General features: G+C 39.3%; 2 protein-coding genes and 1 long non-coding RNA gene across 3 annotated transcripts in view; 1 reads left to right on the top strand and 2 right to left on the bottom strand.

Moving 5' to 3' along the window:
* Window positions 1–6,279, bottom strand: part of tmem39a (transmembrane protein 39A) — a 28,542-nt gene extending 22,263 nt beyond the window's left edge. Inside the window, exons 1-2 of the mRNA XM_082163845.1 lie at window positions 6,024–6,279; window positions 652–856 (exon numbers count right to left, since the gene is read on the bottom strand). Coding sequence (XP_082019971.1) covers window positions 652–764 — 113 coding nt within the window. The 5' untranslated portion in view covers window positions 765–856; window positions 6,024–6,279. The remainder of the gene's footprint in view (window positions 1–651; window positions 857–6,023) is intronic.
* Window positions 6,280–6,566: 287 nt separating this feature from the next.
* Window positions 6,567–15,175, bottom strand: ildr1a (immunoglobulin-like domain containing receptor 1a). The gene is made up of 5 exons (XM_082163893.1): window positions 15,018–15,175; window positions 12,757–12,903; window positions 12,498–12,626; window positions 10,872–11,545; window positions 6,567–7,328 (listed from the first exon to the last, which is right to left on the bottom strand). Exons 1-5 carry the CDS (start codon window positions 15,109–15,111, stop codon window positions 7,290–7,292), a joined length of 1,083 nt encoding a protein of 360 aa, XP_082020019.1. The 5' UTR covers window positions 15,112–15,175; the 3' UTR covers window positions 6,567–7,289.
* A 9,433-nt stretch (window positions 15,176–24,608) lies between these two features.
* The window catches only part of LOC309495961, a 2,925-nt gene continuing 1,240 nt past the window's right edge, over window positions 24,609–26,293 (top strand). The window contains exons 1-2 of the long non-coding RNA XR_014204905.1: window positions 24,609–25,321; window positions 25,641–26,293. The exon at window positions 25,641–26,293 is cut by the window's right edge and continues 605 nt beyond it. This is a non-coding gene — a long non-coding RNA (uncharacterized lncRNA). The remainder of the gene's footprint in view (window positions 25,322–25,640) is intronic.

Below are 26,293 nucleotides of genomic sequence, written 5' to 3' on the forward strand. Positions count from 1 at the left end.
TGATATTGCGCAGGTGCACGTGATGTAACGCTGTCAGAGCCGACAGACTCGAGTGACTCATTTCAGTGCAAAATAATTAGGTCAAAAACGATTTATTAGTTTTATGTTTTTTATGTTTATTTATAATTCATTTAGGCGGACAACAAGGCTACCGAGTACTGCGCAGCTCATCAATTTAAAGTTTTTTTTCCCTAATGTCTTTTTTATTCGATTTTTATTCGAAAATTTCAGGATTTCAGTCGACCAAGATTTTCTTTGGTTGATTACAGCCCTAATTGCGGGAGTTTCTGAAGCTTGTGTAAAGACTCCGCCCTCTTCTGAACGGAGGTGGAGCTAAAGCTCATTTGCATTTAAAGGGACACACACAAAAACGACGTGTTTTTGCTCACACACAAAAAGGGGCAAATTTGACAAGCTATAATAAATGATCTGGTATTTTGAGCTGATATTTCACAGACACATTCTGGGGACACCAGAGATTTATATTACATCTTGTGAAAAGGGGTGTAATATGTCACCTTTAATGTGTTGACTATGGAAAACTATTTTTAGGGTTAAACCAACTGCTAGTCCTAATACAGTTAGGGAATGAGTGGGACTAATCAAACTTCATTTGGTGGTGAAGAGCTGTCAGAAGCATCAACGCCTCACCTGCACCGAAGCCCCGCCCCATTGCTGAGGCCGCCGCCCACCAGCGTCTGCAGCGACGGCAGAGCGCAGCGGCTCAGCTGCTGTCTACTGGGACCCCTGCGGCCCCCGGGCATGACCTCCAGCGGCTCCCTGCGGCTCCGTCCTCACGTCTCCACCAGCGGCTCCCTGTGGCTCCGTCACGTCTCGGCCCAAAGCTGCCCGGCCACTGCAGGACAAACACAAGCCGAGCTTCAGGTCAGAACTACTCAGACACAGGGCTTAGACCTGCTAACAGACGCAGCAGCAGCAAAACATGATGTGAAATCACACGTTAAAAGACAAAACTGCTGTAAAGTCACTCAGGAGTCACTCAACTCTCAGTGAAACACAGTAAGGTCAGAGGTCAGAGCTGGAAACACTCATCTGATAAATAAGCATCTGACACGAAGCAGCAGTTTTTCTGTTAAAACCGTTGCACCAAAAGAGGAAGTTAAAGTGCAATGAAGCTGAAGTTTGTAAGAAGAAAACAGCATTAAACTCTCCTGAAGCATGAACACGCAAACCTGCTGATCGTCCAGACAACAGCCGATGGGAATCAATCACCTTATGATCCACAGATTACCAAGACTAGACTAACAGCTAACCTACTACTACAACCAGACTAACTCATCAACTACACTTAACCAGACTAACTCATCAACTACACTTAACCAGACTAACTCATCAACTACACTTACAACCAGACTAACTCAACTACACTTACTGTACATCCAGACTAATGACTAAACTAGCACTACAACCAGACTAAATCATCAACTAACTAGCTCTACAACCAAACTAACTCATCAACTACACTTAAAACCAGACTAACTCAACTACACTTACTGTACAGCCAGACTAATGACTAAACTAGCACTACAACCAAACTAACTCATCAACTACACTTACAACCAGACTAACTCATCAACTACACTCAACCAGACTAATGACTAAACTAGCACTACAACCAGACTAACTCATCAACTACACTCAACCAGACTAATGACTAAACTAGCACTACAACCAAACTAACTCATTAACTACACTTACATCCAGACTAACTCATCAACTACACTTGCAACCAGACTAACTCATCAACTACACTCAACCAGACTAATGACTAAACTAGCACTAACAACCAAACTAACTCATCAACTACACTTACATCCAGACTAACTCATCAACTACACTTACATCCAGACTAACTCATCAACTACACTTACATCCAGACTAACTCATCAACTACACTTACATCCAGACTAACTCATCAACTACACTTACATCCAGACTAATGACTAAACTAACACTTACAACCAGACTAACTCATCAACTACACTTACAACCAGACTAATGACTAAACTAACACTTACAACCAGACTAACTCATCAACTACACTTACATCCAGACTAATGACTAAACTAACACTTACATCCAGACTAACTCATCAACTACACTTACATCCAGACTAACTCATCAACTACACTTACATCCAGACTAACTCATCAACTACACTTACAACCAGACTAATGACTAAACTAACACTTACAACCAGACTAATGACTAAACTAACACTTACATCCAGACTAACTCATCAACTACACTTACATCCAGACTAACTCATCAACTACACTTACATCCAGACTAACTCATCAACTACACTTACATCCAGACTAACTCATCAACTACACTTACATCCAGACTAACTCATCAACTACACTTACATCCAGACTAACTCATCAACTACACTTACAACCAGACTAACTCATCAACTACACTTAACCAGACTAACTCATCAACTACACTTACAACCAGACTAACTCAACTACACTTACTGTACATGGGTGGGAGACATATAAGCCTGAAAAAAGTTTTTATTTTTTACTTCAAATATTAGGCATAAAAAATATTGAGTTGTGTTGTACTGACTCTTGCATTTCCCACAATATATGTGGTCTTTTAGATTTTGTATTTGAAATTGGATTTATTCACCAATTTGCTGCATTCGTGGCTAAAATTATGGTGTGACATAACAGTTATTCTATATGAAAATGGGATATAGGCCTACTCTCCCTAAGTAACTAACTTCAACATAAATTGTTATCATTACTATCTTAAGATTTAACATTCCTTTTGTGCAGATTCATTCGATTTTGTGTTGTTTTTCTAAATCGTCATGCAAAGTAAGTCATCTCTCCTCAGCCTTTCCAGATATTTTAGATTAATTATGTTAAACCCGGTTATAAATCTATGAAAATGCTTGTGACTCTTGCTGATACTATTTCTCTTGTGTTCCGTTGACTTTTTTTGATTTATAATTAAGAAAGTATTTTTACTGGCACAATTCTGAATGTCACACCAAATTATATAGTGTCACGCTATATGCACCACTCCACAATTTGTCAATGCAAAAAACTGTATTTTATTTGCATTCAACATTCAATTAATTCAATTCAGTTAACATTAATCAAAAAACATACTAACATTGTTTTAAAACTTTTAAAATGATAAGAAACTCATAAATATGAGTAAATCAAACACCATCTCACTTCAAGAACATTAAATTAAGTATAAAATTGAAAAGAAATACATTAATTGTATAGGTAATCTAATGTTCACTATTAAACATTCACTATTATCATTGAATATGTTTTGAATAGTTATTTATTTATCATTAAAAAAGGTGTAGGCTATGTAATATTGTGTGACAAATATATCATATTGTGTGACTTAGAAAAACAGTCACACCATATGATACAAACATTCAACAACATTCAAAAAAGAGCTGAAAACTCTTCTCTTCCGTGAGCACTTTACCTCATAAAAAAATAAAATAAATAAATAAATAAATAAAAAAAGTATATATATATTCCTGTAAATTCTCGCTTATCGGGCTTATGCTACTCTGAATAATTCCTGAACTTTGTATTTTGAGCACTTCTTGCATTGTTTTTTGCCTCTTCACGATGACTTGCTTAATTTAGTCCCAATTTGTAAGTCGCTTTGGACAAAAGCGTCTGCTAAATGACTAAATGTAAATGTAAATGTATGATACAGTGTCACACCATATGACGTTTGGTTCAGTTAAGCTAATCTCTTGGTTAACTAAAAACAGCTAGCTTATACTTAGCATGTAAATTGCCACATGGCAGGAATGATTTTTAAGAATTAATAAGTAAAATTCGTATAAAAGTGTTTCATTTTTATGTAAATAATGTCACACCATAAGACACAAAACATTGACCACTAGTGAGCATATCAGATACAGAGCTTTTTAATTAAAAAGCCAGAACTCAACTCATGACCTTGCAAACCACTCCAGAGATGACACTGCAACTTCCTGGTTGAGTGTGGACCTCTTCATCATAATGATGTCCAAATTATTGCCCGTTCAAAATATAGATTGCAGTGTCACACCATATGACGCCCATTTTACGGACAAAATGTATTTGGCCAGAACTTGCTTTAAAATCATACACAGACATCAACACTTTCTGTGTCTGTTGAAATAGCCTAATTCTGTTACTTAAACTGTAAATCTATCAATTATTTATACTTTGCTGATATATATTGTCATATTAGTAAGGTCACACATATCCCGGACAGTCACACCACATGACAATTTTGATGTTTAGATAAAAATTTGAAGTAGAGGTCTTATATACCAACTACAGCTATGGTATGCTGTAATAATATCTTGTCAGAGGAACAACATGAAGATATATATTTTTAACAAATAGGCCTACCCATTTTTATTAGGTTATGACATCATGGACGGGTAGAATTGCATGTCATGTCTCCCACCCACATCCAGACTAATGACTAAACTAGCACTACAACCAAACTAACTCATCAACTACACTTACAACCAGACTAACTCATCAACTACACTCAACCAGACTAATGACTAAACTAGCACTACAACCAAACTAACTCATCAACTACACTTACAACCAGACTAACTCATCAACTACACTCAACCAGACTAATGACTAAACTAGCACTACAACCAGACTTACTAACTCATCAACTACACTCAACCAGACTAATGACTAAACTAGCACTACAACCAAACTAACTCACTTACATCCAGACTAACTCATCAACTACACTCAACCAGACTAATGACTAAACTAGCACTAACAACCAAACTAACTCATCAACTACACTTACATCCAGACTAACTCATCAACTACACTTACATCCAGACTAATGACTAAACTAACACTTACAACCAGACTAATGACTAAACTAACACTTACATCCAGACTAACTCATCAACTACACTTACATCCAGACTAACTCATCAACTACACTTACATCCAGACTAACTCATCAACTACACTTACAACCACCAGACTAATGACAAAACTAGCACTACAACCAAACTAACTCATAAACTACACTTACAACCAGACTAATGACTGAACTAGCATTACAACCAGACTAACTCATCAACTACACTTAACCAGACTAACTCATCAACTACACTTAACCAGACTAACTCATCAACTACACTTAACCAGACTAACTCATCAACTAGGCCTACACTTACAACCAGACTAATGACTGAACTAGCATTACAACCAGACTAACTCAACTACACTTAACCAGACTAATGACTAAACTTGCATTACAACCAGACTAACTCATGAACTACACTTACAACCAGACTAATGACTAAACTAACATTACAACCAGACTAACTCATCAACTACACTTACATCCAGACTAACTCATCAACTACACTTAACCAGACTAACTCATCAACTACACTTTCATCCAGACTTACTCATCAACTACACTTACAACCAGACTAATGACTAAACTAGCATTACAACCAGACTAACTCATCAACTACACTTACATCCAGACTAACTCATCACTTCACTTACAACCAGACTAACTCATCAACTACACTTAACCAGACTTACTCATCAACTACACTTACATCCAGACTAACTCATCAACTACACTTAACCAGACTTACTCATCAACTACACTTACAACCAGACTAACTAATCAACTACACTTAACCAGACTTACTCATCAACTACACTTACAACAAGACAATCGGCTGAACCAAAGTCACCGACAGACTAACAATATCAACTAACTAACTAACTAAATAACACACACACACACACACACACACACACACACACACACACACACACACACACACTTTAAACACAAACAGGAAATAAACAGAACCATTGGTCTGCAGCTGGTAACTTAACTAGGCTATAACCCTAACTGAACTACATGCATATTGAGCTGATGTTCCTTACTGTAAATGTTGACTGAATGCATGATTAACAACATTAACATTAATGAATAATTAAAGCAGCACTTACCGCACACCAATCATGAGCGCAGACATCAGTCACCTAAACTCTGTAACATCCACATTTGCTTCTCTCTCTCTCGCTCTCTCTGAAATAATGATACAGTGTAAAGTTTCTGACAGACAATGTGGATATTGTGTTTCGCGTGTGTTGTTGCAGTCGCGCGCTGCTTTGTATTAACGGCCTTAAAATGCAAAACACAAAGTTGCAGAAGTTCCTCACGCAGTTACAGACCGACGTGGCAAACCGACGCTGCGTCACATGACGCCATCAGCCCCGCGACGCGTCTCTGGTGCACACTGCGCATGCGCAACACACGCACGCAGTACACGCTGGGAACAGATGTAGTACTAAAACAATACATGTAACATTTAAATATTGTGTTGCTAACTTCTAGCTTTTATTCTGCTTTGTGAAACTGCCTTGCAAACAATCCTACTTTGGCAGTGTGAGACAAATATTGTTGCTGTTCAAAGATGAAACATGAAGGTATTGTTGTGATGAGACTGTGATTGCTAATATTAGCCTGAGAAACACAGATGTACTCATACATGTCGGCATATGCTGCTGTTTTCGCAGATTTATTTATGCAAGTGGAAAAGGAAGAATTCTGTCCACATAAGATGCATGACGTAAAGAATAGACAGTCCTTCATATATGAACAATAGAACATGTACAAGTCTTTCATCATTACAGAGGCGATTCACATATTCAGATGAAGTTGATATAAAGGCAAGACTGAAAAATCATTCTGATTTTGAACTTTAGATGCAGTAACAAGTTCCATAAAAACATTATTTACAAAAGGCTAAAGAACCGCTTGACCTGAGCATGATTAATAAAACATAAATACACACTTCTGAATAAGTTATTCCTGGGTTAGAGAGTTGCAATCACAATGAATAACTTATTACAGACATAATAATGAGCATTTCAAAGTCTCTTGTGTTATATTGCATTATATCTCTGTGCTGTAAATGCAGTGGATGCTTAAAAAACTTCAATATATGAATAAATATATTGACACAAAAGATGTGATATTTACACAGATAAATCCTCAAACCCAAGAAACGTCACACACAGCTAATGTCACACATTCACTAGAAGAGGATATTCATTCATATTCACATTCAAGTGTATAAATTGCCTGCACAAAAATATAAAACAAAAAAATCCATGATAAATCTTCAAAGTACCACGTCCTTCAAATATGTTCAGTAAAAGCACTTTTCTTAGTTCTGTGTTCATGAGCACAGAAGCTTCAGACGCTGGTGTTCAGATGACGATGCTGGTACCGCCGAGAGAGCTCTTATCCTGCAGAGGAAGAGGAGAGCGAAGATTAACACAAGATCAACAACCACCACTGAACGCCAGACGATGATCCAGATATCTGTGAGGATGTGAAGGTGCAGAAGAGTCCGAACCCAACGTCACAGAGCAGAATACAGAAAAGAGTTCACCTAAAACCCATCAGTTAAGCTGGTAAATGAACAGGATTGCAGTATTTGCACTGGAGCTCCATGAGCTAAACCTGATGATCATGTTCTGAGAAGATAATGATCTTCAGTGAAAGAACAACATCTGAGCGTCTGTACAAACAGTGAACATGACCTATTATAACCCTTTTACACAGTGTAATATAAGTCTTAAGTGACTTCAGAATCTGTCTGAAGTAGGGCTGGGCGATAAAACGATAATTATAGCGATCTAATTTCTCGATAAAACGATATCAAGAGTTCGATAAATGTTCGATAATGTTTATGCGCCAAAAGCGCAACGAAACTCATTTGAACCGCGCGCCACACGGACCATTTATCCGCTCGGCTCAAAGTCCAAACAGCAGCGCGAGCGCGAGCTCACTAGAGCAGAGGAGTTTACTGTGATCGGTCTCGGTCACGAGATCCAGTGAGAAGCGCTTGAGTTCAGCGAAGAACACACATGTCTCCGTGAAGATGAAACAGCGCTGACAAACATGAGAAACACTGTGCGCAACGATACAGTCTGAAGCAGTGGCGTAACTTTGTTTTAAAAAGTGGGTGGGACGAGACGGGACGGGGGGATGCAAAATCATAAATCAGATGTATACAATAACATTACGATGTCCAGCAATCGATTTAAATAGTACATTGGGTTTAATTTGTCGTTTAATGAGGTTTGATATAATGTTGTTTGGTGAGAATTTTCACTTGAATATACATAGATCCGTTAAGTAAAAAGTACTTTTAAATGGTCCAGTGGCTGAACTTTTGCCAAGCGTGTCAGAGGTTCTGGGTTATAATCCTCACTCATATAGGTTTTTTTAATTTTTAATTTTTTTATTCTCATCAAAACCGATTATGTTTATCCGTGGTTGTATATCAGGCAAGGATACGTTTTTATGCATTTTGTTTTGTAATTTCACCGGAACAAATAGAGTCTCCACAACGGATTGAAGCGCGCGTCCGAGTGAAGACTGGTCGCGAGCCACAAGAGAACACAGTAGCGGCAACAGATCGCAGCGGCAACGAGCACTTTGATCACTTGATTTAAAAAAACAACACATTTCGGCGCTAGATCGCCTTATATTTAACAAACCAACTGAATGAATGCTCTGCTAGTTAACTGGAGATGTTTTATTTATTTGTATCGGTACATTCGTGCCGCGAGATGTTTCAAAAGTGGTGGGGACAATATAGACCTTAGTAAAAAGTGGTGGGGACATGTCCCACCCGCAAATTACGCCTATGGTCAGAAGGCTTTTCCGTCTACAAATTCCCAGCCTAGTAATATTAACTACATCATGAAATGTGGGATATACACATAGGCCTCGATTTCGGTGGGGACGGTGGGTACAGATTTCGTCATGAGTCATTTTGTACCCACCACTTTTAACTTCCGTCCATATTAATTTGACTTTTGGTTACATTTTTTTTTGACCGTTTTCAGTGGTTATGAGGAGCAATATGAGAGAGAAATTTGGTAATCATTGTCTGACCCAACAAAAAAACATTATAATATTCATTTTATTAGATTTTTCGTGTTCGCATTTATGAGGGAAAAAACAATGTGTCAGTTCTCGGTACGGACGTGAGCGCTCTGAAAGCGGCACTAAAAGACTGCTTTAAAACTTTCACAGAGACCTCAAACAGAACAGCTGCCTTTCTTTAAATTGAATTTCGTTTTGTATTAATTATATCTTAATTTTAATCAATGTTTCATGAACCAATTGATAAATAATAAGTAAATATAGCAGAATCACGACATGGAGGCGCCGGCGAGTGAACTGGAGTCCGTCTCATAAATGAACCGAAACTCAGCGTATAATGCACATTCACAGCGTATTTAGACACATTCATAATCATTACTTTTACCGGTTCTTTGTGGCAAGCTTTATGCGTGCGGTCGTGCGCTTGAGTGCGATTATATTACGTAAACGCTCATTATCATGTAGGCTATATAAGTAATTAAATTAAATTAATATAAAGGGGCGATTTGTCCACGAATGACTTAAATGAACAACTAGCCTACTAGTCGACTAGAAAAAAAACTTTTAGTCGGAAGCAGCCCTTATTCCACATATTTGCGAACCAGGCAACAGCGACCCTGCGGAATGAGCGAGCGGAGCGGAATATTCAGAAATGCGCTCTCCACTCACGAGCTCTGATCGGAACAAACCCGAACCTCACTGTCTGCTGAACTTGCGCAGAAACATCACAATATAACCAGCTTTTTAAAATGGTTTTAAAACTAAACACTATTTTAGCACAAATTATGAGCTTATTGGCGATTTTTTTATAATTATTGACAAAATTAGAATATTGTAAAAGTTTTTTTTTAACGTTTTTTTTTTTTAACGTTTTGGGTGGGCCTGTTGAAAAGTGGGGCCGTACCTGAGCTACAGGACATCGTCTTTCAAAACATAACCTGCGCGAAAGAGAGAAAAAAAAAATGAATGCGTCATTGTACCCAGCACTTCTGAAAATGCACTTCCGAATGCGTCTTTGTCCCCAGCACATTTCAAACCAAACTGATGCCCATGGATATACATATTGAATTGTTTTATATTATTAATGTAGACAATGTATTAAAGGACTAATATAATATAATTACAGTATTTAATAATGTATTTAGGCTACTGTTTTTCATACAAATACCATAGAAACCATAAAGTTACATTTTGCCATGATAGTGAGGTGCTGTAGGCTATGCCTGGTTTTATCTGTGGTTATCGTGATCTATTCATGTTACTGGATGACCAATGGTTCATTTTAATAAAACTCAAACAGTCAGAATATTACATTTTACCAAATAAAAATTAGCACATGCAGAAACTAAGAAATTAATTGTCCAATAAAGATATTTATTTTGTTAAGGAAAAATGACAAATGTTTGAATGTTCTATCTCAGATTTGTGAAATGTTCTCCTGTTTGGCAAGTGTTTGTCATGATATGTTCTGACAATAAAGAGTAGTTTAAAACCACAATTAACGCTCTGGTTTCTACAACTTTCACTTAGGAGCAAAAATCTGCCTTTAAACTTGAAAGAAATAAAGATTGGACATTTATCGTGATAATTATCGTTATCGACTGATATAAAAAAAATTATATCGCTCTAGGCTAGTTTTTAACTGAATGCTCAAATGCTCACGAAGAAGAGCGCTCGTGCGTTCGGCTGAGTCTGAGAATGTACTTGTCTTGCACCTCAGAATGTTTTTATGTTGCAAGATTAATGTAAACCCTTGATCCGGAATCATTTCTCGATTCATGATGCATCGATTTATTATCCCAGCCCTAGTTGTGACGGCAGGAGAATGACAGTTTTAAAGAAGAAATCGGTGTTAGTGAACGTGTGAGCTGATCAGTAGTTCAGACTCTTACAGAGAAGCGCTCCGGCCGCTTGATCGGCTTCTTCCCGGGCTCGTACTCGCTGTAGGTGGGAGGATGATCGGACCATCCGGATCCGCGAGCTCCTCGTGTTCCTCCGCGTCTGCTAGCCTCCTCATTAGCGGAGCTCCAGGAGCCGCGGTGGGGCGGAGGAGAGTAATCATCCCGGCGGGCCGGGCCTCTGCGCTCCGCGGCCAGCAGATCGTCCCGGGATCGGGAGCGAGGGCGGGATCCTCCAGACCGGCTCCGGCTGTCCAGCACGTCCTCCTGGCTGTAGCTGCGCGGGATTAGCGGGCGAGGGTAGCGGCGCTCATCGCGCGGTGGGGCGCCGTACGCAGACGAGCCGCTGGAGTGTGATCTGGCTCCTCGTGATCCGGGCAGGAGCCTGCGTGAGGCGGGGCCGTCGTCCAGGCCAGAGAGCATGCTGGGAGGCCCAGCAGAGAAGGGCACGTGCTGCGGGACGTGTTGCGGAGGGGGGGGCATGAGCTGGGGCTGTTGGAGAGGGCTGTTCATATCCATGCCGCGCACCTGACTCTCCAGGTACTCCAGCATCTGGTTGTTCCCGTGAACGCTGCCGTTGCCGTGCATGCTGGGAGGAGGCATGTGACCCTGCATCTGCATATGCGGAGGCGGCAGCGGAACCGGCGTCATGTGACCCTTCTGTGACCCTGAAGCAGGAAAACAGAGAGACTCAGAACACAAATACACAGCGTGTATTTAATGTATACTTATGTCACATTAAAAAAAAACATGTCTGAATGCATAGAAGCAAAATATGAAAAGAAGCTGCAAATTAGCTTAAAATATATATTAAATAATAAAAACACACACTGAATACAATGCCCTTATAAAGCCTACTGCATCATATTTGATGCACAGTTTATAACGCCTCTGAATGATGAATGATGAATAACGAACACCTGACTGGGACTGACCCCGACTCTGTGAGGATAGACTGGGACTGATCCCGACTCTGCGAGCACCTGAATGGGACTGAGCCTGACTTTGTGAAGATGGACTGGGACTGATCCCGATCCCGACTCCGCGAGCACCTGACTGGAACTGACCCCGACTCCGCAAGGATGAACTGGGAGTGACCCCGACTTCGTGAGGATGAACTGGGACTGATCCAGACTCAGCGAGCAACTGACTGGGACTTAGCCTGACTCCACGAGCACCTGACTGGGACTGATCCCGACTCCGCAAGCACCTGACTGGGACTGACCCTGACTCCGCGAGCACGTGACTGGGACTGACCCTGACTCCGCGAGCACGTGACTGGGACTGACCCTGACTCCGCGAGCATGTGACTGGGACTGACCCTGACTCCGCGAGCACGTGACTGGGACTGATCCCGACTCCGCGAGCACCTGACTGGGACTGATCCCGACTCCGCGAGCACCTGACTGGGACTGATCCCGACTCCGCGAGCACCTGACTGGGACTGACCCCGACTCCGCGAGTACCTGACCCCGACTCCGCGAGCACCTGACTGGGACTGACCCCGACTCCACGAGTACCTGATCCCGACTCCGCGAGCACCTTACTGGGACTGATCCCGACTTTGTGAGGATGGACTGGGACTGATCCCGACTCCGTGAGCACCTGACTGGGACTGACCTGCGTACAGCATGGGGTTCATCTGGTAGCCAGAGCTGTGGTCGCTCATGGGAGCGTAGAGTGGCTGTCCGTTCAGCCACGGCGTCATGGCCTTCTGTGCCTCCTTCATCAGCCGGTGCTGCATCACAGCTGAACACAGGAACACAAACACGGCGTTAGGAGTGTGTGTGGTGTGTGAGTCTGAGGCAGGTGTGTGTGAGTGTGAGTCTGAGGGTGTGTGTGTGTGTGTGTGTGTGTGTGTGTGTGTGTGTGTGCTAACCCTTTTCGGGGCAGCAGCAGGTCTGAGGGCAGCACGGGCAGCGTACGTAACAGCAGCACTTCTGTGGACAGCACTGACAGCAACACACACACAGCAGGAGGACGAGCATCAGCACTCCAATCACGATGAGGAGCACCGTCAGCCAGTCTAACAACACACACACAGGAGGAGGATCAGCATCAGCCAGTCTAACACCCCCCCCACACACACACAGCAGATCCTGCCACTCGTAACACAAGCTCAAGGGTTCCATTCTCAGTCAACACATCAACTGATCAAATCTAGACCTTCAATGCAATTTAAAGGAGTAGTTCACTTCACTTCAACCCCACGTCATTCAAGATATGCATGACTTTCTCTCTTCAGTTGAAAAGAAATTGAGGTTGAGGAACATTCCAGGATTTTTCTCCATATAATGACTTCAATGGGGTCCAACGGGCTGAAGGTCCAGATGTGAGTTTCAGTGCAGCTTCAAAGTCTCGACACGATCCAGCCGAGGAATAAGAGTCTTATCTAGACAAACCAGCGGCCATTTTATTAAAAAAATAAACATTTAAATACTTTTTAATCACAAATGCTGGTCTTGCACTAGCTGTGATGCGCCACACATTACGTCATCAAGTGTGACGTAGGCGGAAGAACAGACCCAGTGTTTACAAAGCGAACGTGCAAAGACAAAGTCAAACGCCATTTACAAAACAAACAAACAAACAAATAAATAAAAGTTAAAACAACGATGTCAGTAGATTTTGAAGTTGGAGGAGGAAATGAGATGGAGTTTTTCAGCCTTCCCTACATTTGAACCGGAACACGAGTGACCTTTCAACCTGATTACATAATGTGTGGCACATCACAGCTAGTGCAAGACGAAGATTTACATTTTTTTATTTTTTATAAAATGTCGGCTGGTTTGTCTAGATAAGACTCTTATTCCTCGGCTGGATCGCGTAGAGACTTTGAAGCTGCACTGAAACTCACATTTGGACCTTCAAACCGTTGGACCCCATTGAAGTCAATACATGGAGAAACATCCTGGAATGTTTTCCTCAAAAACTTCAATTTGAAGAAAGAAAGACATGAATATCTTGGATGAAGTGGGGGCAGAGCCGATCTTGACCTCCCTGGGGCCCTAAGCAACATTCTGTTAAGGGGCCGTCCTGACCCGAGAGCCATGTAAACCATTTGCCATTGCAACACAGTCACCTGACACCCCAGTGCTCCCACTACAATCCTCCCTAAAACTAGTACTAATGAAAATGTAATTCCTGATATCAGAAATATACATTGTTACAAGAAAAAGTACATTCTTAATATCAAGAATTCACATTTTAAATAGTAAAAATTTAATTATTGATATCAAAAATGCATCCTGTGAATGAATAAAAGCTAAAATGGCTTGTCACAGCATGTCACTGTTTTAAATGAAAAAAGCAATACTTGATGGTTATTATTTACTGAGGGATGTGCCTCCATAATGACCAGTATGTCCAGCCAATCAACATTTTAAATGCAATATAGCCTACAAATCAATAGTCAATGTCAATACATTGCTTTCCATCTTGCTTTATTGCAGAGTTGTAAGTAAACTGACTTGGAGATTAGATAACAAATATTGTCTCGTTGTAAAAGTATGTGCGCCTATAATGTGGAGTGTCATCACGCCCATACTGTACTGGTGTACTGTACTGATGTACTGTACTGGTGTGTCTTCTCAATCTTCTCATTGATGTTGTAAACTTTGATTGACATGCTTTAACACGAGGGGGGGTGGGGGCTTGAGTAATTTGCGAGGCCCTACGTAACTTGCGTAGTGTGTGTGTATAGGCCTGATCGGCTCTGAGTGGGGAGAGTAAATTATCAGGACATTTTAATTCTGAAGTGAACTACTCCTTTAAGCCGCTTTGGATAAAAGCATCTGCCAAACGATGATTCATTCATCACTGTCTCTACATGCTGAAATACAGTATCAGTTTGCTTCTGTTTTGAATGAATTTTAAAGGTTTTTAACATGTTGCTTATAATTTACATTTACATTTATGCATTTGGCAGACCGACTTACATTGCATTATCCTATACATTTATACATAGGTATGTGCAATCCCCTGGGATCGAACCCACAACCTTGCGTTGTTAACGCAATGCTCTTACCACTGAGCTACAGGAAAGCTGTATATATAATGAGATATATACAGCTATATCTCGAGACTGTAAGGCTTTTTCTTCTCCTGTGTTTAACTCTTGTGTTAGTAATTGGGACTTACGGTACACGATCAGCTTCATCTCTTTGTCTGAATCTCCGATTGTGTCTCCAGGCGCATCCACAGAGCAGAAGTACATCCCGTTATCCCACCACATCACCTCATTGATGACCAGATCCGCCTCTGATCAACACAAACACAGAGAAAATATCTGGATTACGACCAATAACCATTCATGGAAAAAACAACAAACTGATTAGTCCGGTCCCTTTACAGTAGCTTCCTAATGATATCTCCCAAGGGTAGCATGTACAGAGTGAACAGCAACGGTCCTAGTACTGAACCTTGGGTTACACCACACTGAACTTGTGATCGATAAGACATCTCTTCATTTACTGCTACAAACTGATAACGGTCAGTAGATGACATGTGGACTTATGGGTTCCAGAGACAACATATAGACTTCTTCAACATGTGTCAATATATACATCTGTTCTTCTGGGGTGCCCTGACAGCTGTCGTCACAGGGGTCATTGATGTCTATAGTTTAAGGGACCATTTCGTAGCTAAAGCTTTACTTTACTGCGTTAGATTAAAGTGTCCTCTCCTTGAGAGAAAGAACGTATTATCTTGATGTTTTGAGACAACTCTCCTGTTTATAGTTAGAGCCTGACCAAACCCAACCTTGAAGAAGCCGTGTGTGTGTGTCGGTGTGTGCGTGTGTGTCGGTGTGTGTGTGTCAGTTTGAGTGTTATAGGAGATTGACTGAGTTGTTGTTCTTGACATGTTGGCGCTCAGCAACCCAAATCTGCGACCTGGAAGGTCATGACGTGCCTCACTTCAGGGTCCGAGTGTCAGTCGCCTAGTCGATGGAGATATGCTTCAGTCTATCTGTATATGTTTATCTATTTCTTAGCCAATCAGAACCATTCAACATGAAGGACGTAGCTTAGACCTTGGTGAAGGGTATAACTGCTGTGTGTGTGTGTGGTGAAGGGTATAACTGCTGTGTGTGTGTGTGTGTGTGTGTGTTGAAGGGTATAACTGCTCTGTGTGTGTGTGTGTGTGTGTGTGTGTGTGTGTGTGTGTGTGTGTGTGTGTGTGTGTGTGTGTGTGTGTGTGTGTGTGTGTGTGTGTGTGTGTGAGAGAGAGAGAGAGTGAGTGTGTGTGTGTTTGTGTGAGTGGGTGAGAGAGAGAGAGAGTGAGTGTGTGTGTGTTTGTGTGAGTGGGAATGTGTCTGTGTGTGAGAGAGAGAGAGAGAGAGAGAGATAAACAGACAGAAACACGCAAGCTGCCTAACCTGTAAAACTGGAAATGACACAAAGAGCAGGAAATTCTTCACTGGTTTCAAACAAATTGAGTTTCAGTGTCAGTAAAGAGAAATATTCACTATATTCAAATATTCATGTGAAAACTTCATTTGTTTTAATCTTTTGGATTTCGAATAAACATTAACGAGCACCTGAGCGCTGCGTTTATATACTTGTTTATTTATTAATGTTTTCATTTTTATTTTCACTCCATGCCATACTTTCTTACTCTTGAGTGCTTTAAGTAGTTTTAAACATCTACATCCCGTCATTCTTTCAATGTTTGTACATTTTAATTGGATCGATGTCAACAACCAGTGATCACGTGACCGAAACGGCCGCGCTCAACAGGTGAAACACACTTCCCTGTTCCTCTGACCAACCTTCACAATATCACTGCATTATTTTGCATTATAAATGAGCAGATGTGTGTGTGTATGTGTGTCTCACCTGAGCTCAGGACACTCAGCAGCAGCAGAGACACTATCATCATGATGTTCAGATGAAACTCCAGTAAACGCGAACCGAAACCAGCGCGAGTGTGAATGCGATCAGAGTCACGGATCAAACCCGCATTTTATTCCAAAAGCCGCTTTAACTTGTAGTTGTGTTCCTCTCAGAGACCGGCTTGTGATTGCTCTGCTCTTCCTCCTCCGCCTCATCATCATCATCATCATCGCTCCACCCCAAACACAGGGGCGTCATATGACGCGCGTGCGCACAGGTGTCTGCGCACAGGTAACAACCCTCCGACGAAACTGCCAAATAAACATTCGGAAGAAGGACATGTTATACTTTTTAATATGTAAGAGTCTGAAGTGATCTGAGAGAGAGAGAGAGAGAGAGAGAGAGAGAGAGAGAGAGAGAGAGAGAGAGAGAGAGAGAGAGAGAGAGAGAGAGAGAGAGAGAGCTGCTGCTCCTCCTCCTTAAACTGGGCAAGAAATGAACATTACAAAATTAACTCTAAAATCACGTGTTTCTGACGGTTCAGGTTCAGCAGCGGATGAAGTTCCACAGATGCAGGAGGAATGTTTCATTTTACTCACAGAAGTTCGTTTATGAATCATGTTTCTGAGACTGACATGATCTGCGCTGCTGTTTGATACTCGACAAAACACTCCTTCATCGTGAAGAAAACTGCTTTTAAAGAGAAACTCAGTTCATGCCAACTCACATCATCAAACCCGGCAGGAATCAGATCTGGAGGAGTTTCAGGAAAAGGGCTTTCACACCGAGTCAAGCCGAGTCTCCTCATTTATACAGCGCTTTAACACTATAGTGTTTCACAGCAGCTTTACAGTGATAATAGGAGATTACAGTAACAGAGATTGTTTAGGCTTTACAGCAGATCTAGAATAAAGTTATTGTCCAGATAAAGTTAGTTTTGATTGATTCACTTCCGTTGTAAAGATCATTAGTTATTAACTTAGGGGCCGCTAACACACACCGTTCTCACAGAACTCTTCAGCTCTCTCTACGCAAACTTTAAAAACGCGAACCAGTGAGAACGCTGATGGCGCGCATGCGCATTACGAGTTCAGTCTATAGGTGTGTGCGTTTGAATATATGTGCGCAGCAAGGCTATTATAGTTTTGCATTTTTCATTAGTTTTTATTTTTATTTCGTTTTGACTTTATGTTTTCAAATTCTGTTTAGTTTTAATTAGTTTTTAAAGTGGGTTAGCTAGTTTATTTTATTTTTTATTTTTTGAAAATGCTTAGTTTTAGTTTAGTTTTAGTGTTAGTTTTAGTCTTTTTTTTGTGTGTAATTTGGGTCATTTGTCCGGGGCAAGATTCAAAAAGGTCAGAAAAAGTATTGTGTAATAATAACTCAACAAAAACATCATACAATTTTAGAAATATGTATTCAACAATAACACCAGTACATTAATTGTAGGGGAGACCGGGGACAGTTGCAACACTTTTTGCATTTCTCTCAGTTACTCAGAGACTATTTGGACTAGACCAACCAAATTTGTATATATTAAACTTGGCATGCATGCACCTGAGTTATGTTACTGATTTAATCAGCCGCTGTCAATCCAGTAGATCTCTGCGCTCAAATGATCAATTGCTTCTCATGGTTCCGCGATCCCGTTTAAAATGTAAAGGTGATCGGGCATTCTCTGTTGCAGCTCCTAGGCTCTGGAATGACCTTCCTCTGTCTGTAAAAACGTGTCCTTCATTGGGTGTTTTTCAGAGTGCGCTTAAAACTTATTTGTTTTCTTTAGCATTTGATAATGCTTTGTAAGTTGTGTGTCAAATGTTTGCATTGTTTTTATGTTTTTGTTTTATTTTCTCTTTTATACCTTCTGTACAGCACTTTGGTTCCACTTGTGCTTTATAAATAAAGTTGAGTTGAGTTGAGTAAACTTGCATCTGTCTGCTAATTACCCATACCATTTAAAGATGATTATATATGACATATCGTTCACAGTATTTATTTGAATGGAAGAAGTCATGAAGAAGAATGTTGCAACTGACCCCGACCCAGGGACGTTAAAAATACCTTAAATTTCACTAATTAACTTTAGCTTTTTGTCTCAATGAGCAAAGAATTCTGAAAATATTAACTGTTTTAGGCCTACTATAATATTATAGTATTATTTATTTCAATAATATTATTGTAGCCTATTATTTATTTATTTAGTCATATTTATCAAATAACAGTTATTGAGTTTTGTTTGTTCATGTGTAGAACATAGGCCTACATAGATTCAGTGTGCAGGAGTTACAGATGCTATTCAATCTCTCCATATTTCAGTGTCAGACAGGAAGAATTGAACAATTTACAATGCAACAAACTTTTATTAAACATGCAATTTATAACATGTTGCAACCGTCCCCGACCCTATCAGCCATGACAGAACATCATACTCCTGCTAGACACACTGACTCTGACACATGCTAACCATGGCACTTAGAAGTCAACAAAACAATCATTCAAACAAAGTAAGTTTTGATTAATTCATACAAAATTTCAGGACAGTATGACAAAAATATATCTCATGAAAAAATTTACTTTCATACCTCCAAAACAAGTTTTGTTCAATAAATGCAGCAGCAGATGTTGAATATGTCTACTGTCTTCTTGGTGGGGGGAGGGTCTAACTGTGCATGTACAGTATGAGTGACATCACTATAGCTTGTTTCTGATTGGAGAAAAATGACATGTTGCAACTGTCCCCGGTCTCCCCTACAGATGGGCACAAATATGTAAACGGTCTACACAAGACTCCGCAGTGCAACATGTGTAAGTGACGTGTGCCAGGAAAAAACCTACATTACATAGCCAACAACAGACTAAAGAAGACATACATGAACAACATGTATTCAACCTATTTTTGAGCCAAGGCATTGCTGTCAGAGTGTCAGGGAACTCAATCTGACAAAAGAACATGAACAATGAAAATAAACTCTAGAGGGTCAACACATCTCAAAGCTACTCGATGAACTGCCCAGCATTAGATGCATGTGCTGCAGCTCTATGGCAAATCCTTGCAGTTGGATAGCAATACAATACTGCATATACTTGACATCATTAATTAACAGTGAATATTTTGAACACTTCAAGTACACTGAGATCCAGACTCAGCTGGAAGCGGATGTGGTTTGCTTTTCTATGTTAAGTTTACATCAACTTGTGTCCAACATGGTAAACAAAATAATCGAAGTCTCTTGCATTAATATATCAGCTGTTTCAAATACAGCTTTTAATTTTTTTTTGTGTGTGTGTGTGTGCCGTGTGTGTGTGCATGGGTGAGAAAGAGAGAGAGAGATGGCTATACCCTGACCCTATACAAAATTCACACCCCATTGAAATTCCTTTACCTCTTACAAAATCCACACGCCGTACCACACATCTACACATCTTCTATACAAAATTCACACCCTAAACAAATCTCACCGCTGTACAATTTTCACACCCTAGGCCTATATACCCTATACAATACTCATCTGGATTGAAGCAGCAAACATTCAGTGTTCAAAATGTGATAACATTATTTAATATTTAGATCACAGCTTACCTCAAACCTGCGACTAGTCAACTTTCTAAAGAAGGCGCAGTCGCTTCTCGGATCGACATTAACACACACTGACAAAATTGTATTCAGAATTAAAAATATTTTTTATACCACTTTTTAATGTGTGATTGTATAAAGGTGTTCACGAGATACAGATACCAACCTTTCGACGAACACTCGTTTTCATGGAGACGCGGTGTGTGTGTGTGTGTGTGTGTGTGTGAGAGAGAGAGAGAGAGAGAGAGAGAGAGAGAGACGCGGTGTGCACGCAGGGGAGGGGCTGTGTGTGTGTGTGTGTGTGTGTGTGTGTGTGTGTGTGTGTGTGTGTGTGTGTGTGTGTGTGTGTGTGTGTGTGTGTGTGTGTGTGTGCTCGTGTGTGAGAGAGAGACGCGTGAGTGACGGAGGGAGAGTAGGGAAAGGAAATGCACTTGAACGAATACGCTGCGTGTTTTAAATACCTTTAAAAAAATGAATACCGAAACGCAATATGAGGCGGCTGGTGCTGATTCTGATCAGTGTGTGTGTGTGTGTGTGTGTGTGTGTGTGTGTGTGTGTGTGTGTGTGTGTGTGTGTGTGTGTGTGTGTGTGTGTGTGTGTGTGGGAAACACTGCCCGTCGGAAACTGTATCATGTTTATGGTCGGAAATGTCAACTCTGAAAGATATAACGTTATTTGCTCTCAATTGCTTTAGACATTGACAAAGACGAAAACTAAGGACATTTACTCTATAATTTTATTTTATTTTAGTTAGTTTTGCCAAACACACATTACAGTTTTAGTTAGTTATCGTTTTTTTGTAATGCCTTTATTTTATTTTTATTTCAGTTAACGACAATGTTTTTTCCCACTTAGTTTTCGTTTTTTCGTTAACGATTATAACCTTTGTGCGCAGGCGTGCAGTGCTTCCCTACAAACCTGCCCTCAACACACTACTGGCTGGCCTTAAGATGTACAGCATTTTTATCGCTTTCACGTAGCCACGCGAACCGGGATTATCCCGACAACGCTTTATCTGTAGAGAGGTGAAGGCCTTCACAGGGAGAGACTAGTGACACAGGCGCAGTTCCTTCCTCAGATCTGGTGTGTGTGTGTGTGTGTGTCAGTGAAGTGAATGTGGATGCAGTTCCTGGAGTGACCAGCAGATGGCGCCAGAGTCTGCAGTCAGTGAGTGGCCTATATATTTTTTCCACTGGAAATGTTTTGTAAAGATTTTTTTTTTTTTTTTTTACAACAGCTTTATTGAACTTTTTTCTTATCACAATAAACAATAAAGACGTCTGACAAAGAATAAAAAATAAAATAAAATAAAAAATATGACATCCTCAAAATGTACAATCTTATTGTATTATAAACTAAGAGTCACACCTCCAGCAAATCATCTGAAAAGACATTTTCTATACTGTACACATGACAAGGGAGAACAAACTAGATTGAAAGAACTCAAAACAATAAAAATAAGCTAAAACAAAATAAATAACATAAAACAAACCAAATAAGAGGGACTCAGCTCATCTGAAGTGTTATTAAACGTTTATGCAGTTTTTTAGCCTGGGAATTCTCAACCTTTAGGCTATAAGACAGTTTTGGAACAGCAAAAGTTCATTTTTAAGTGCAGACCATGTGGGGGAGGACTTAGCAAATCGACATTTATGTATATAATATCAGAATCAGAATCAGAATCAGAAAGAGCTTTATTGCCAAGTATGCTTGCGCATACGAGGAATTTGTCTTGGTGACAGTAGCTTCCAGTACACATACAATATAAAGTGACAAGACAAGTGACAAGAAATATAGGTATAAATAAAAAAAATTTAAAAAAAAATTTAAAAAAAATTTAAAAAACAAAGATATTTAAAAAAAAATATTTTGTTGCTATAATTCGATTATTGACCAAAAACTCATCAGTTTTATTTTGTAGGATTACACCCATCTGAATGTTTGGATATGAAAAGAAATCTATGTTTATAGATCTGGAGGACAACAGGTTGTGAAGAGATTTCCATAAATTCTGAGCCGGTTGACATTCATAAAACAGGTGTTCAGTTGTTTCAACATTAATGTTGCAGATATGACCATTGTCTACCTCAAACTTGAATCTTTTCTTTACAAATTCATTAGAGGGATATATTTTATTTATTGTTTTAAAATGTACTTCCTTAAATTTAGGGGGAATTGGATATTTTAGGAATTTTGTTCTAATTGAAGATATTTCAGATTTGTTATAACCAAGAAAAAAGAGAGTGCTTCTTGTTCTACCCGGGTACAAAATGTTAACAAGAGTTTGCTTAAGGAATTTATTATTACATTTTGTATCAACCAGGTCCACATAATCGTTGTGTAGTCTTGGTGATGCAATGTTCAAAAAACTATTCTTTATTGCTTGAATAAGGACCTTTGGAATGTTCTGTGTTACTTTGTTGTAATCCACAATTGAGCAGTTCATATTATATTTAGAATTAAATTCCTCCAATTCAAGAATATTACCATTTTCATCCAATATATGAACAATTGACCATATTTGTTTTTCCCACCAGTCTTTCAGAAACAGATTTCCTTCTACACAATATAACTCTGTTGTTCCATAATGGACTGAAGTTATGTTTAAACATCAGTTTCCACTGTAACAGAACCTGCTGATGAAAAGTTGAAAGTTTTATAGGCAATTTAGATATTTCAAAGTCACATGTTATTATAATACCTGTAAATATGTAAATATAATATAATGTAAATATAATACCTCCCACTTTATCAAAGATATATGCCGGTAAGGAGAACCATATCTCTTCGCCGTTCCTCAAAAAAGATTGGAGCCATTTAATTTTCAATATTCCATTCATAATTTCAAAGTCGATTGCCTTTATGCCCCCTTCCTCATCATTTTTCAACAGATCCCCTTTTCTAATGTAGTGATGTTTATTTTTCCAAATAAAATTAAAATTGATTCTATTAATTTCTTTAATTAACTTTGGAGAAATAGCAAGAGCTAGTAGGATGGATATATCAGTCTGGAAATAGATTCAATCTTGGTCAACATCGTTCTTCCAAATAATGTTAAATCTCTTTATAGCCAACTGTTTAATGTTTTTCCACATTTATCAATATTATCTTGGATATTCTTTTTTTCACTTGTATCTGATGATTTGGTAATCCAAATACCTAGATATCTAATGTCATTTCTGACTGGTATATTATATAGTGAGGATTCAGAGCAGTTATGAATGCTCATCGGTTCACATTTACTCAGATTCAGATATAGGCCCGACGCTTGTGAAAACCGCTCTATTACATTTACAGCCACTGGTATTTGTTCCTTATTTTGTAAAAACAGAGTTGTATCGTCAGCGAACTGACTTATGAGTAACTTGTGGTTGTTTATCTCTAAACCTTTAATATTCAAATTTTTAACCGCAATTGCTAGTAGTTCAGTCACTGCAATGAATAAAAGAGGAGAAATACTACAGCCCTGTCTTATTCCTCGTTCAACCTTAAATCTAGGACATGTACTAGTCTATTAATATCTGTATGTAACATAGTGATCATATCAAGAAACTTATTTCCAAAGCCAAAGTGTCTCAGTGTGTTAACAATAAATAAATGTTCCACTGAATCGAATGCTTTATGGAAATCCCAAAAAAAGATAAAACCATCTTCCTTAATTAAATAATTATAATCAATAAGATCCAGGACCAGGCGGATGTTATTATGGACGGATCTTCCTTTAAGAAAACCAGATTGTGTTGGGCTGATTAATTTAGATATACCCGTCTTTAATCTTGCTGCCAAAACTGTATTCAACAGTGTAATAGGTCTTAAATTGCTTAATATTTTCTTATCTTTTCCAGGTTTTGGAATCAATTTTATTATTCCTTGTTTCATTGTTTCCATCAGTACTTTTTGATTAATACATTCATTTATAGCCTGAAACAATAGGTGTTTTAAGTCTTCCCAAAAGTGTTTATAGAAGTTAGTTGTAATACCGTCTGGTCCTGGCGAACGATCAGATGCCATTTTTTTTATAGCATAGTCAAATTCTACAATTCTTAGTTCCTCATCACAAACTTCTTTAAAATTTTCATCAATAACAGGAATCAAATTGTTAATTTTATCAAAAAAAGATGAGGCATCTTGTTCTGAGTAGGAAGATTTATAAAGATTCCTATACAAATTGAAAACTTCTTTTTGGGTTCTGTACATTCCTCTCCATCAACTGTTAGACTACAAATCCAGTTATATTCTTGTCTGCGTTTTTCTAGTTTGCAGAAGTATGCAGTATTCTTTTCTCCTTCTTCAGTCCACCGGGCCCTGGATCTAATATACATTCTATCCAGTTTGGATTGCAAATGACTTATCTTTTCTTTGTCCTCTTCAGTCCAATCTGATTTACTATAAAGTGTCATGAGTTCTTTAACCACTGTTGCTTCTTGAGCTCTCTTTTCTTTATTCACTTTTTTAGCAAACGTTATTGAATGCTTTCTAATACTACATTTCAGAAATTCCCATTTTAGTATAGATGTGTCTAGTGTATTGTCATTTTCTATATCAAAAATATTTTTTTTAATGGAATGACAAAAGTTTTTTAGTAACTGAGAGTTAAATGTCCAATAATCTTTTGGTTTGTTATTTTTATTACTGTTTCCGATTTTCAGGTTAATAGTACAATGATCACTTAAAGGACAGTTAGCAATTTCTGTTTCTGTGACATGATCTGATATTGAGTTTGATATCAGCCAATAGTCAATTCGTGATTTGTTTTGTCCATTAGGTTTATGCCAGGTAAACTGTTTCACCCCACTATGTAAAATTCTCCAGATGTCTATCAATTGGTTATTATTAGCAAAAGCGTCCAAAATTGGGTTTCTATGTTCATTCAATAACTTGGAAGGCCATCTATCCATCCACTCATCAGGAGTTAAATTGAAATCCCCTCCAACAATAATATGATCTGTGGGGAATTTTGCTTTTAGTTCTATGATAACTTCTGATATCTGATGTAACAGATTTCTATTTTTGTTATCGTTGTTATAACCATATATGTTAATCAGAATAACAAGATTAGCATCAATTTCCAAGACACAGGCTACCCAGTGTCCCTCCTCGTCAGCTTTTTCACCCAGAATCTTACCAGGGCACATCTGTTGAAACATATGGCAACTCCAGCCGACCGATTTGTCCCATGACTGAAGAGAATTTTATCTCCCCATTGTTGTGACCAAAACTTAACATCAGATATATCAGAGTGAGTCTCTTGAAGAAAGGTGCAATGTGCTTGTTGCCCTTTGCAAAACAAAAAGACAGCTTTTCGCTTAACTGAGTCTTTAAGTCCCCTTATATTAAAGGGAAAAAAAAGAAAAGTCAGTATTTAACTGAAATAAAGAACTTTTTGTGAAGAAAATGTAGGGAGGTGGAGTAAAAACGTTGAGGTAGAAGTCCCATCACCCGAACTGATCCACTATGTATTCATTTCAAGCTTTAGTTTCAGCCCCTAACTTAAGTATCCTCCATAATACGCTTGCCTTCGATGAATCCAAACGGGCCCCTGAAGCCTGCAACCTTTCCTTCCTTTCTAGCCTGGTCGATTTTGGGCCTGAGAGCCTGTCTGGAACGCCAGTCCTCTTGAGTCAGATCTTCAGTAAAGCGAATCCCCTCTTCTTTGCAGATTGGAGAAGTTTTTGTTCGCCTCCAGATGTCATCTCTCACTGCTCGTCTCACAAATAAAATGATTATTTGTCGTTGCCGGTTGTCCATCCTTCTTCCCACTCTGTGGACAACATCGACCGCTTCATCCATCTTTACCGCCAAGTCCGGTGCAATCCTGCGAAGAAGCTCCACCACCTCCGCTCTTATGTTTTCATTGGCCGTTTCTTTTTTCCCTTTGATGCGCAGGCACCACCGTCTTTTGTATCTGTCATTGTTCAATACCCGACCCCTCATGTCTTCATTTTCTTTAGTCAGTGTCTCCACTTTCTTTTCCAGGTGTTTTATTTTCGTTTTACACTCTTTTAGCT

Source organism: Leuciscus leuciscus (genome assembly GCF_965113295.1).
Source record: "Leuciscus leuciscus genome assembly, chromosome: 3".
Lineage (NCBI taxonomy): Eukaryota > Metazoa > Chordata > Actinopteri > Cypriniformes > Leuciscidae > Leuciscus > Leuciscus leuciscus.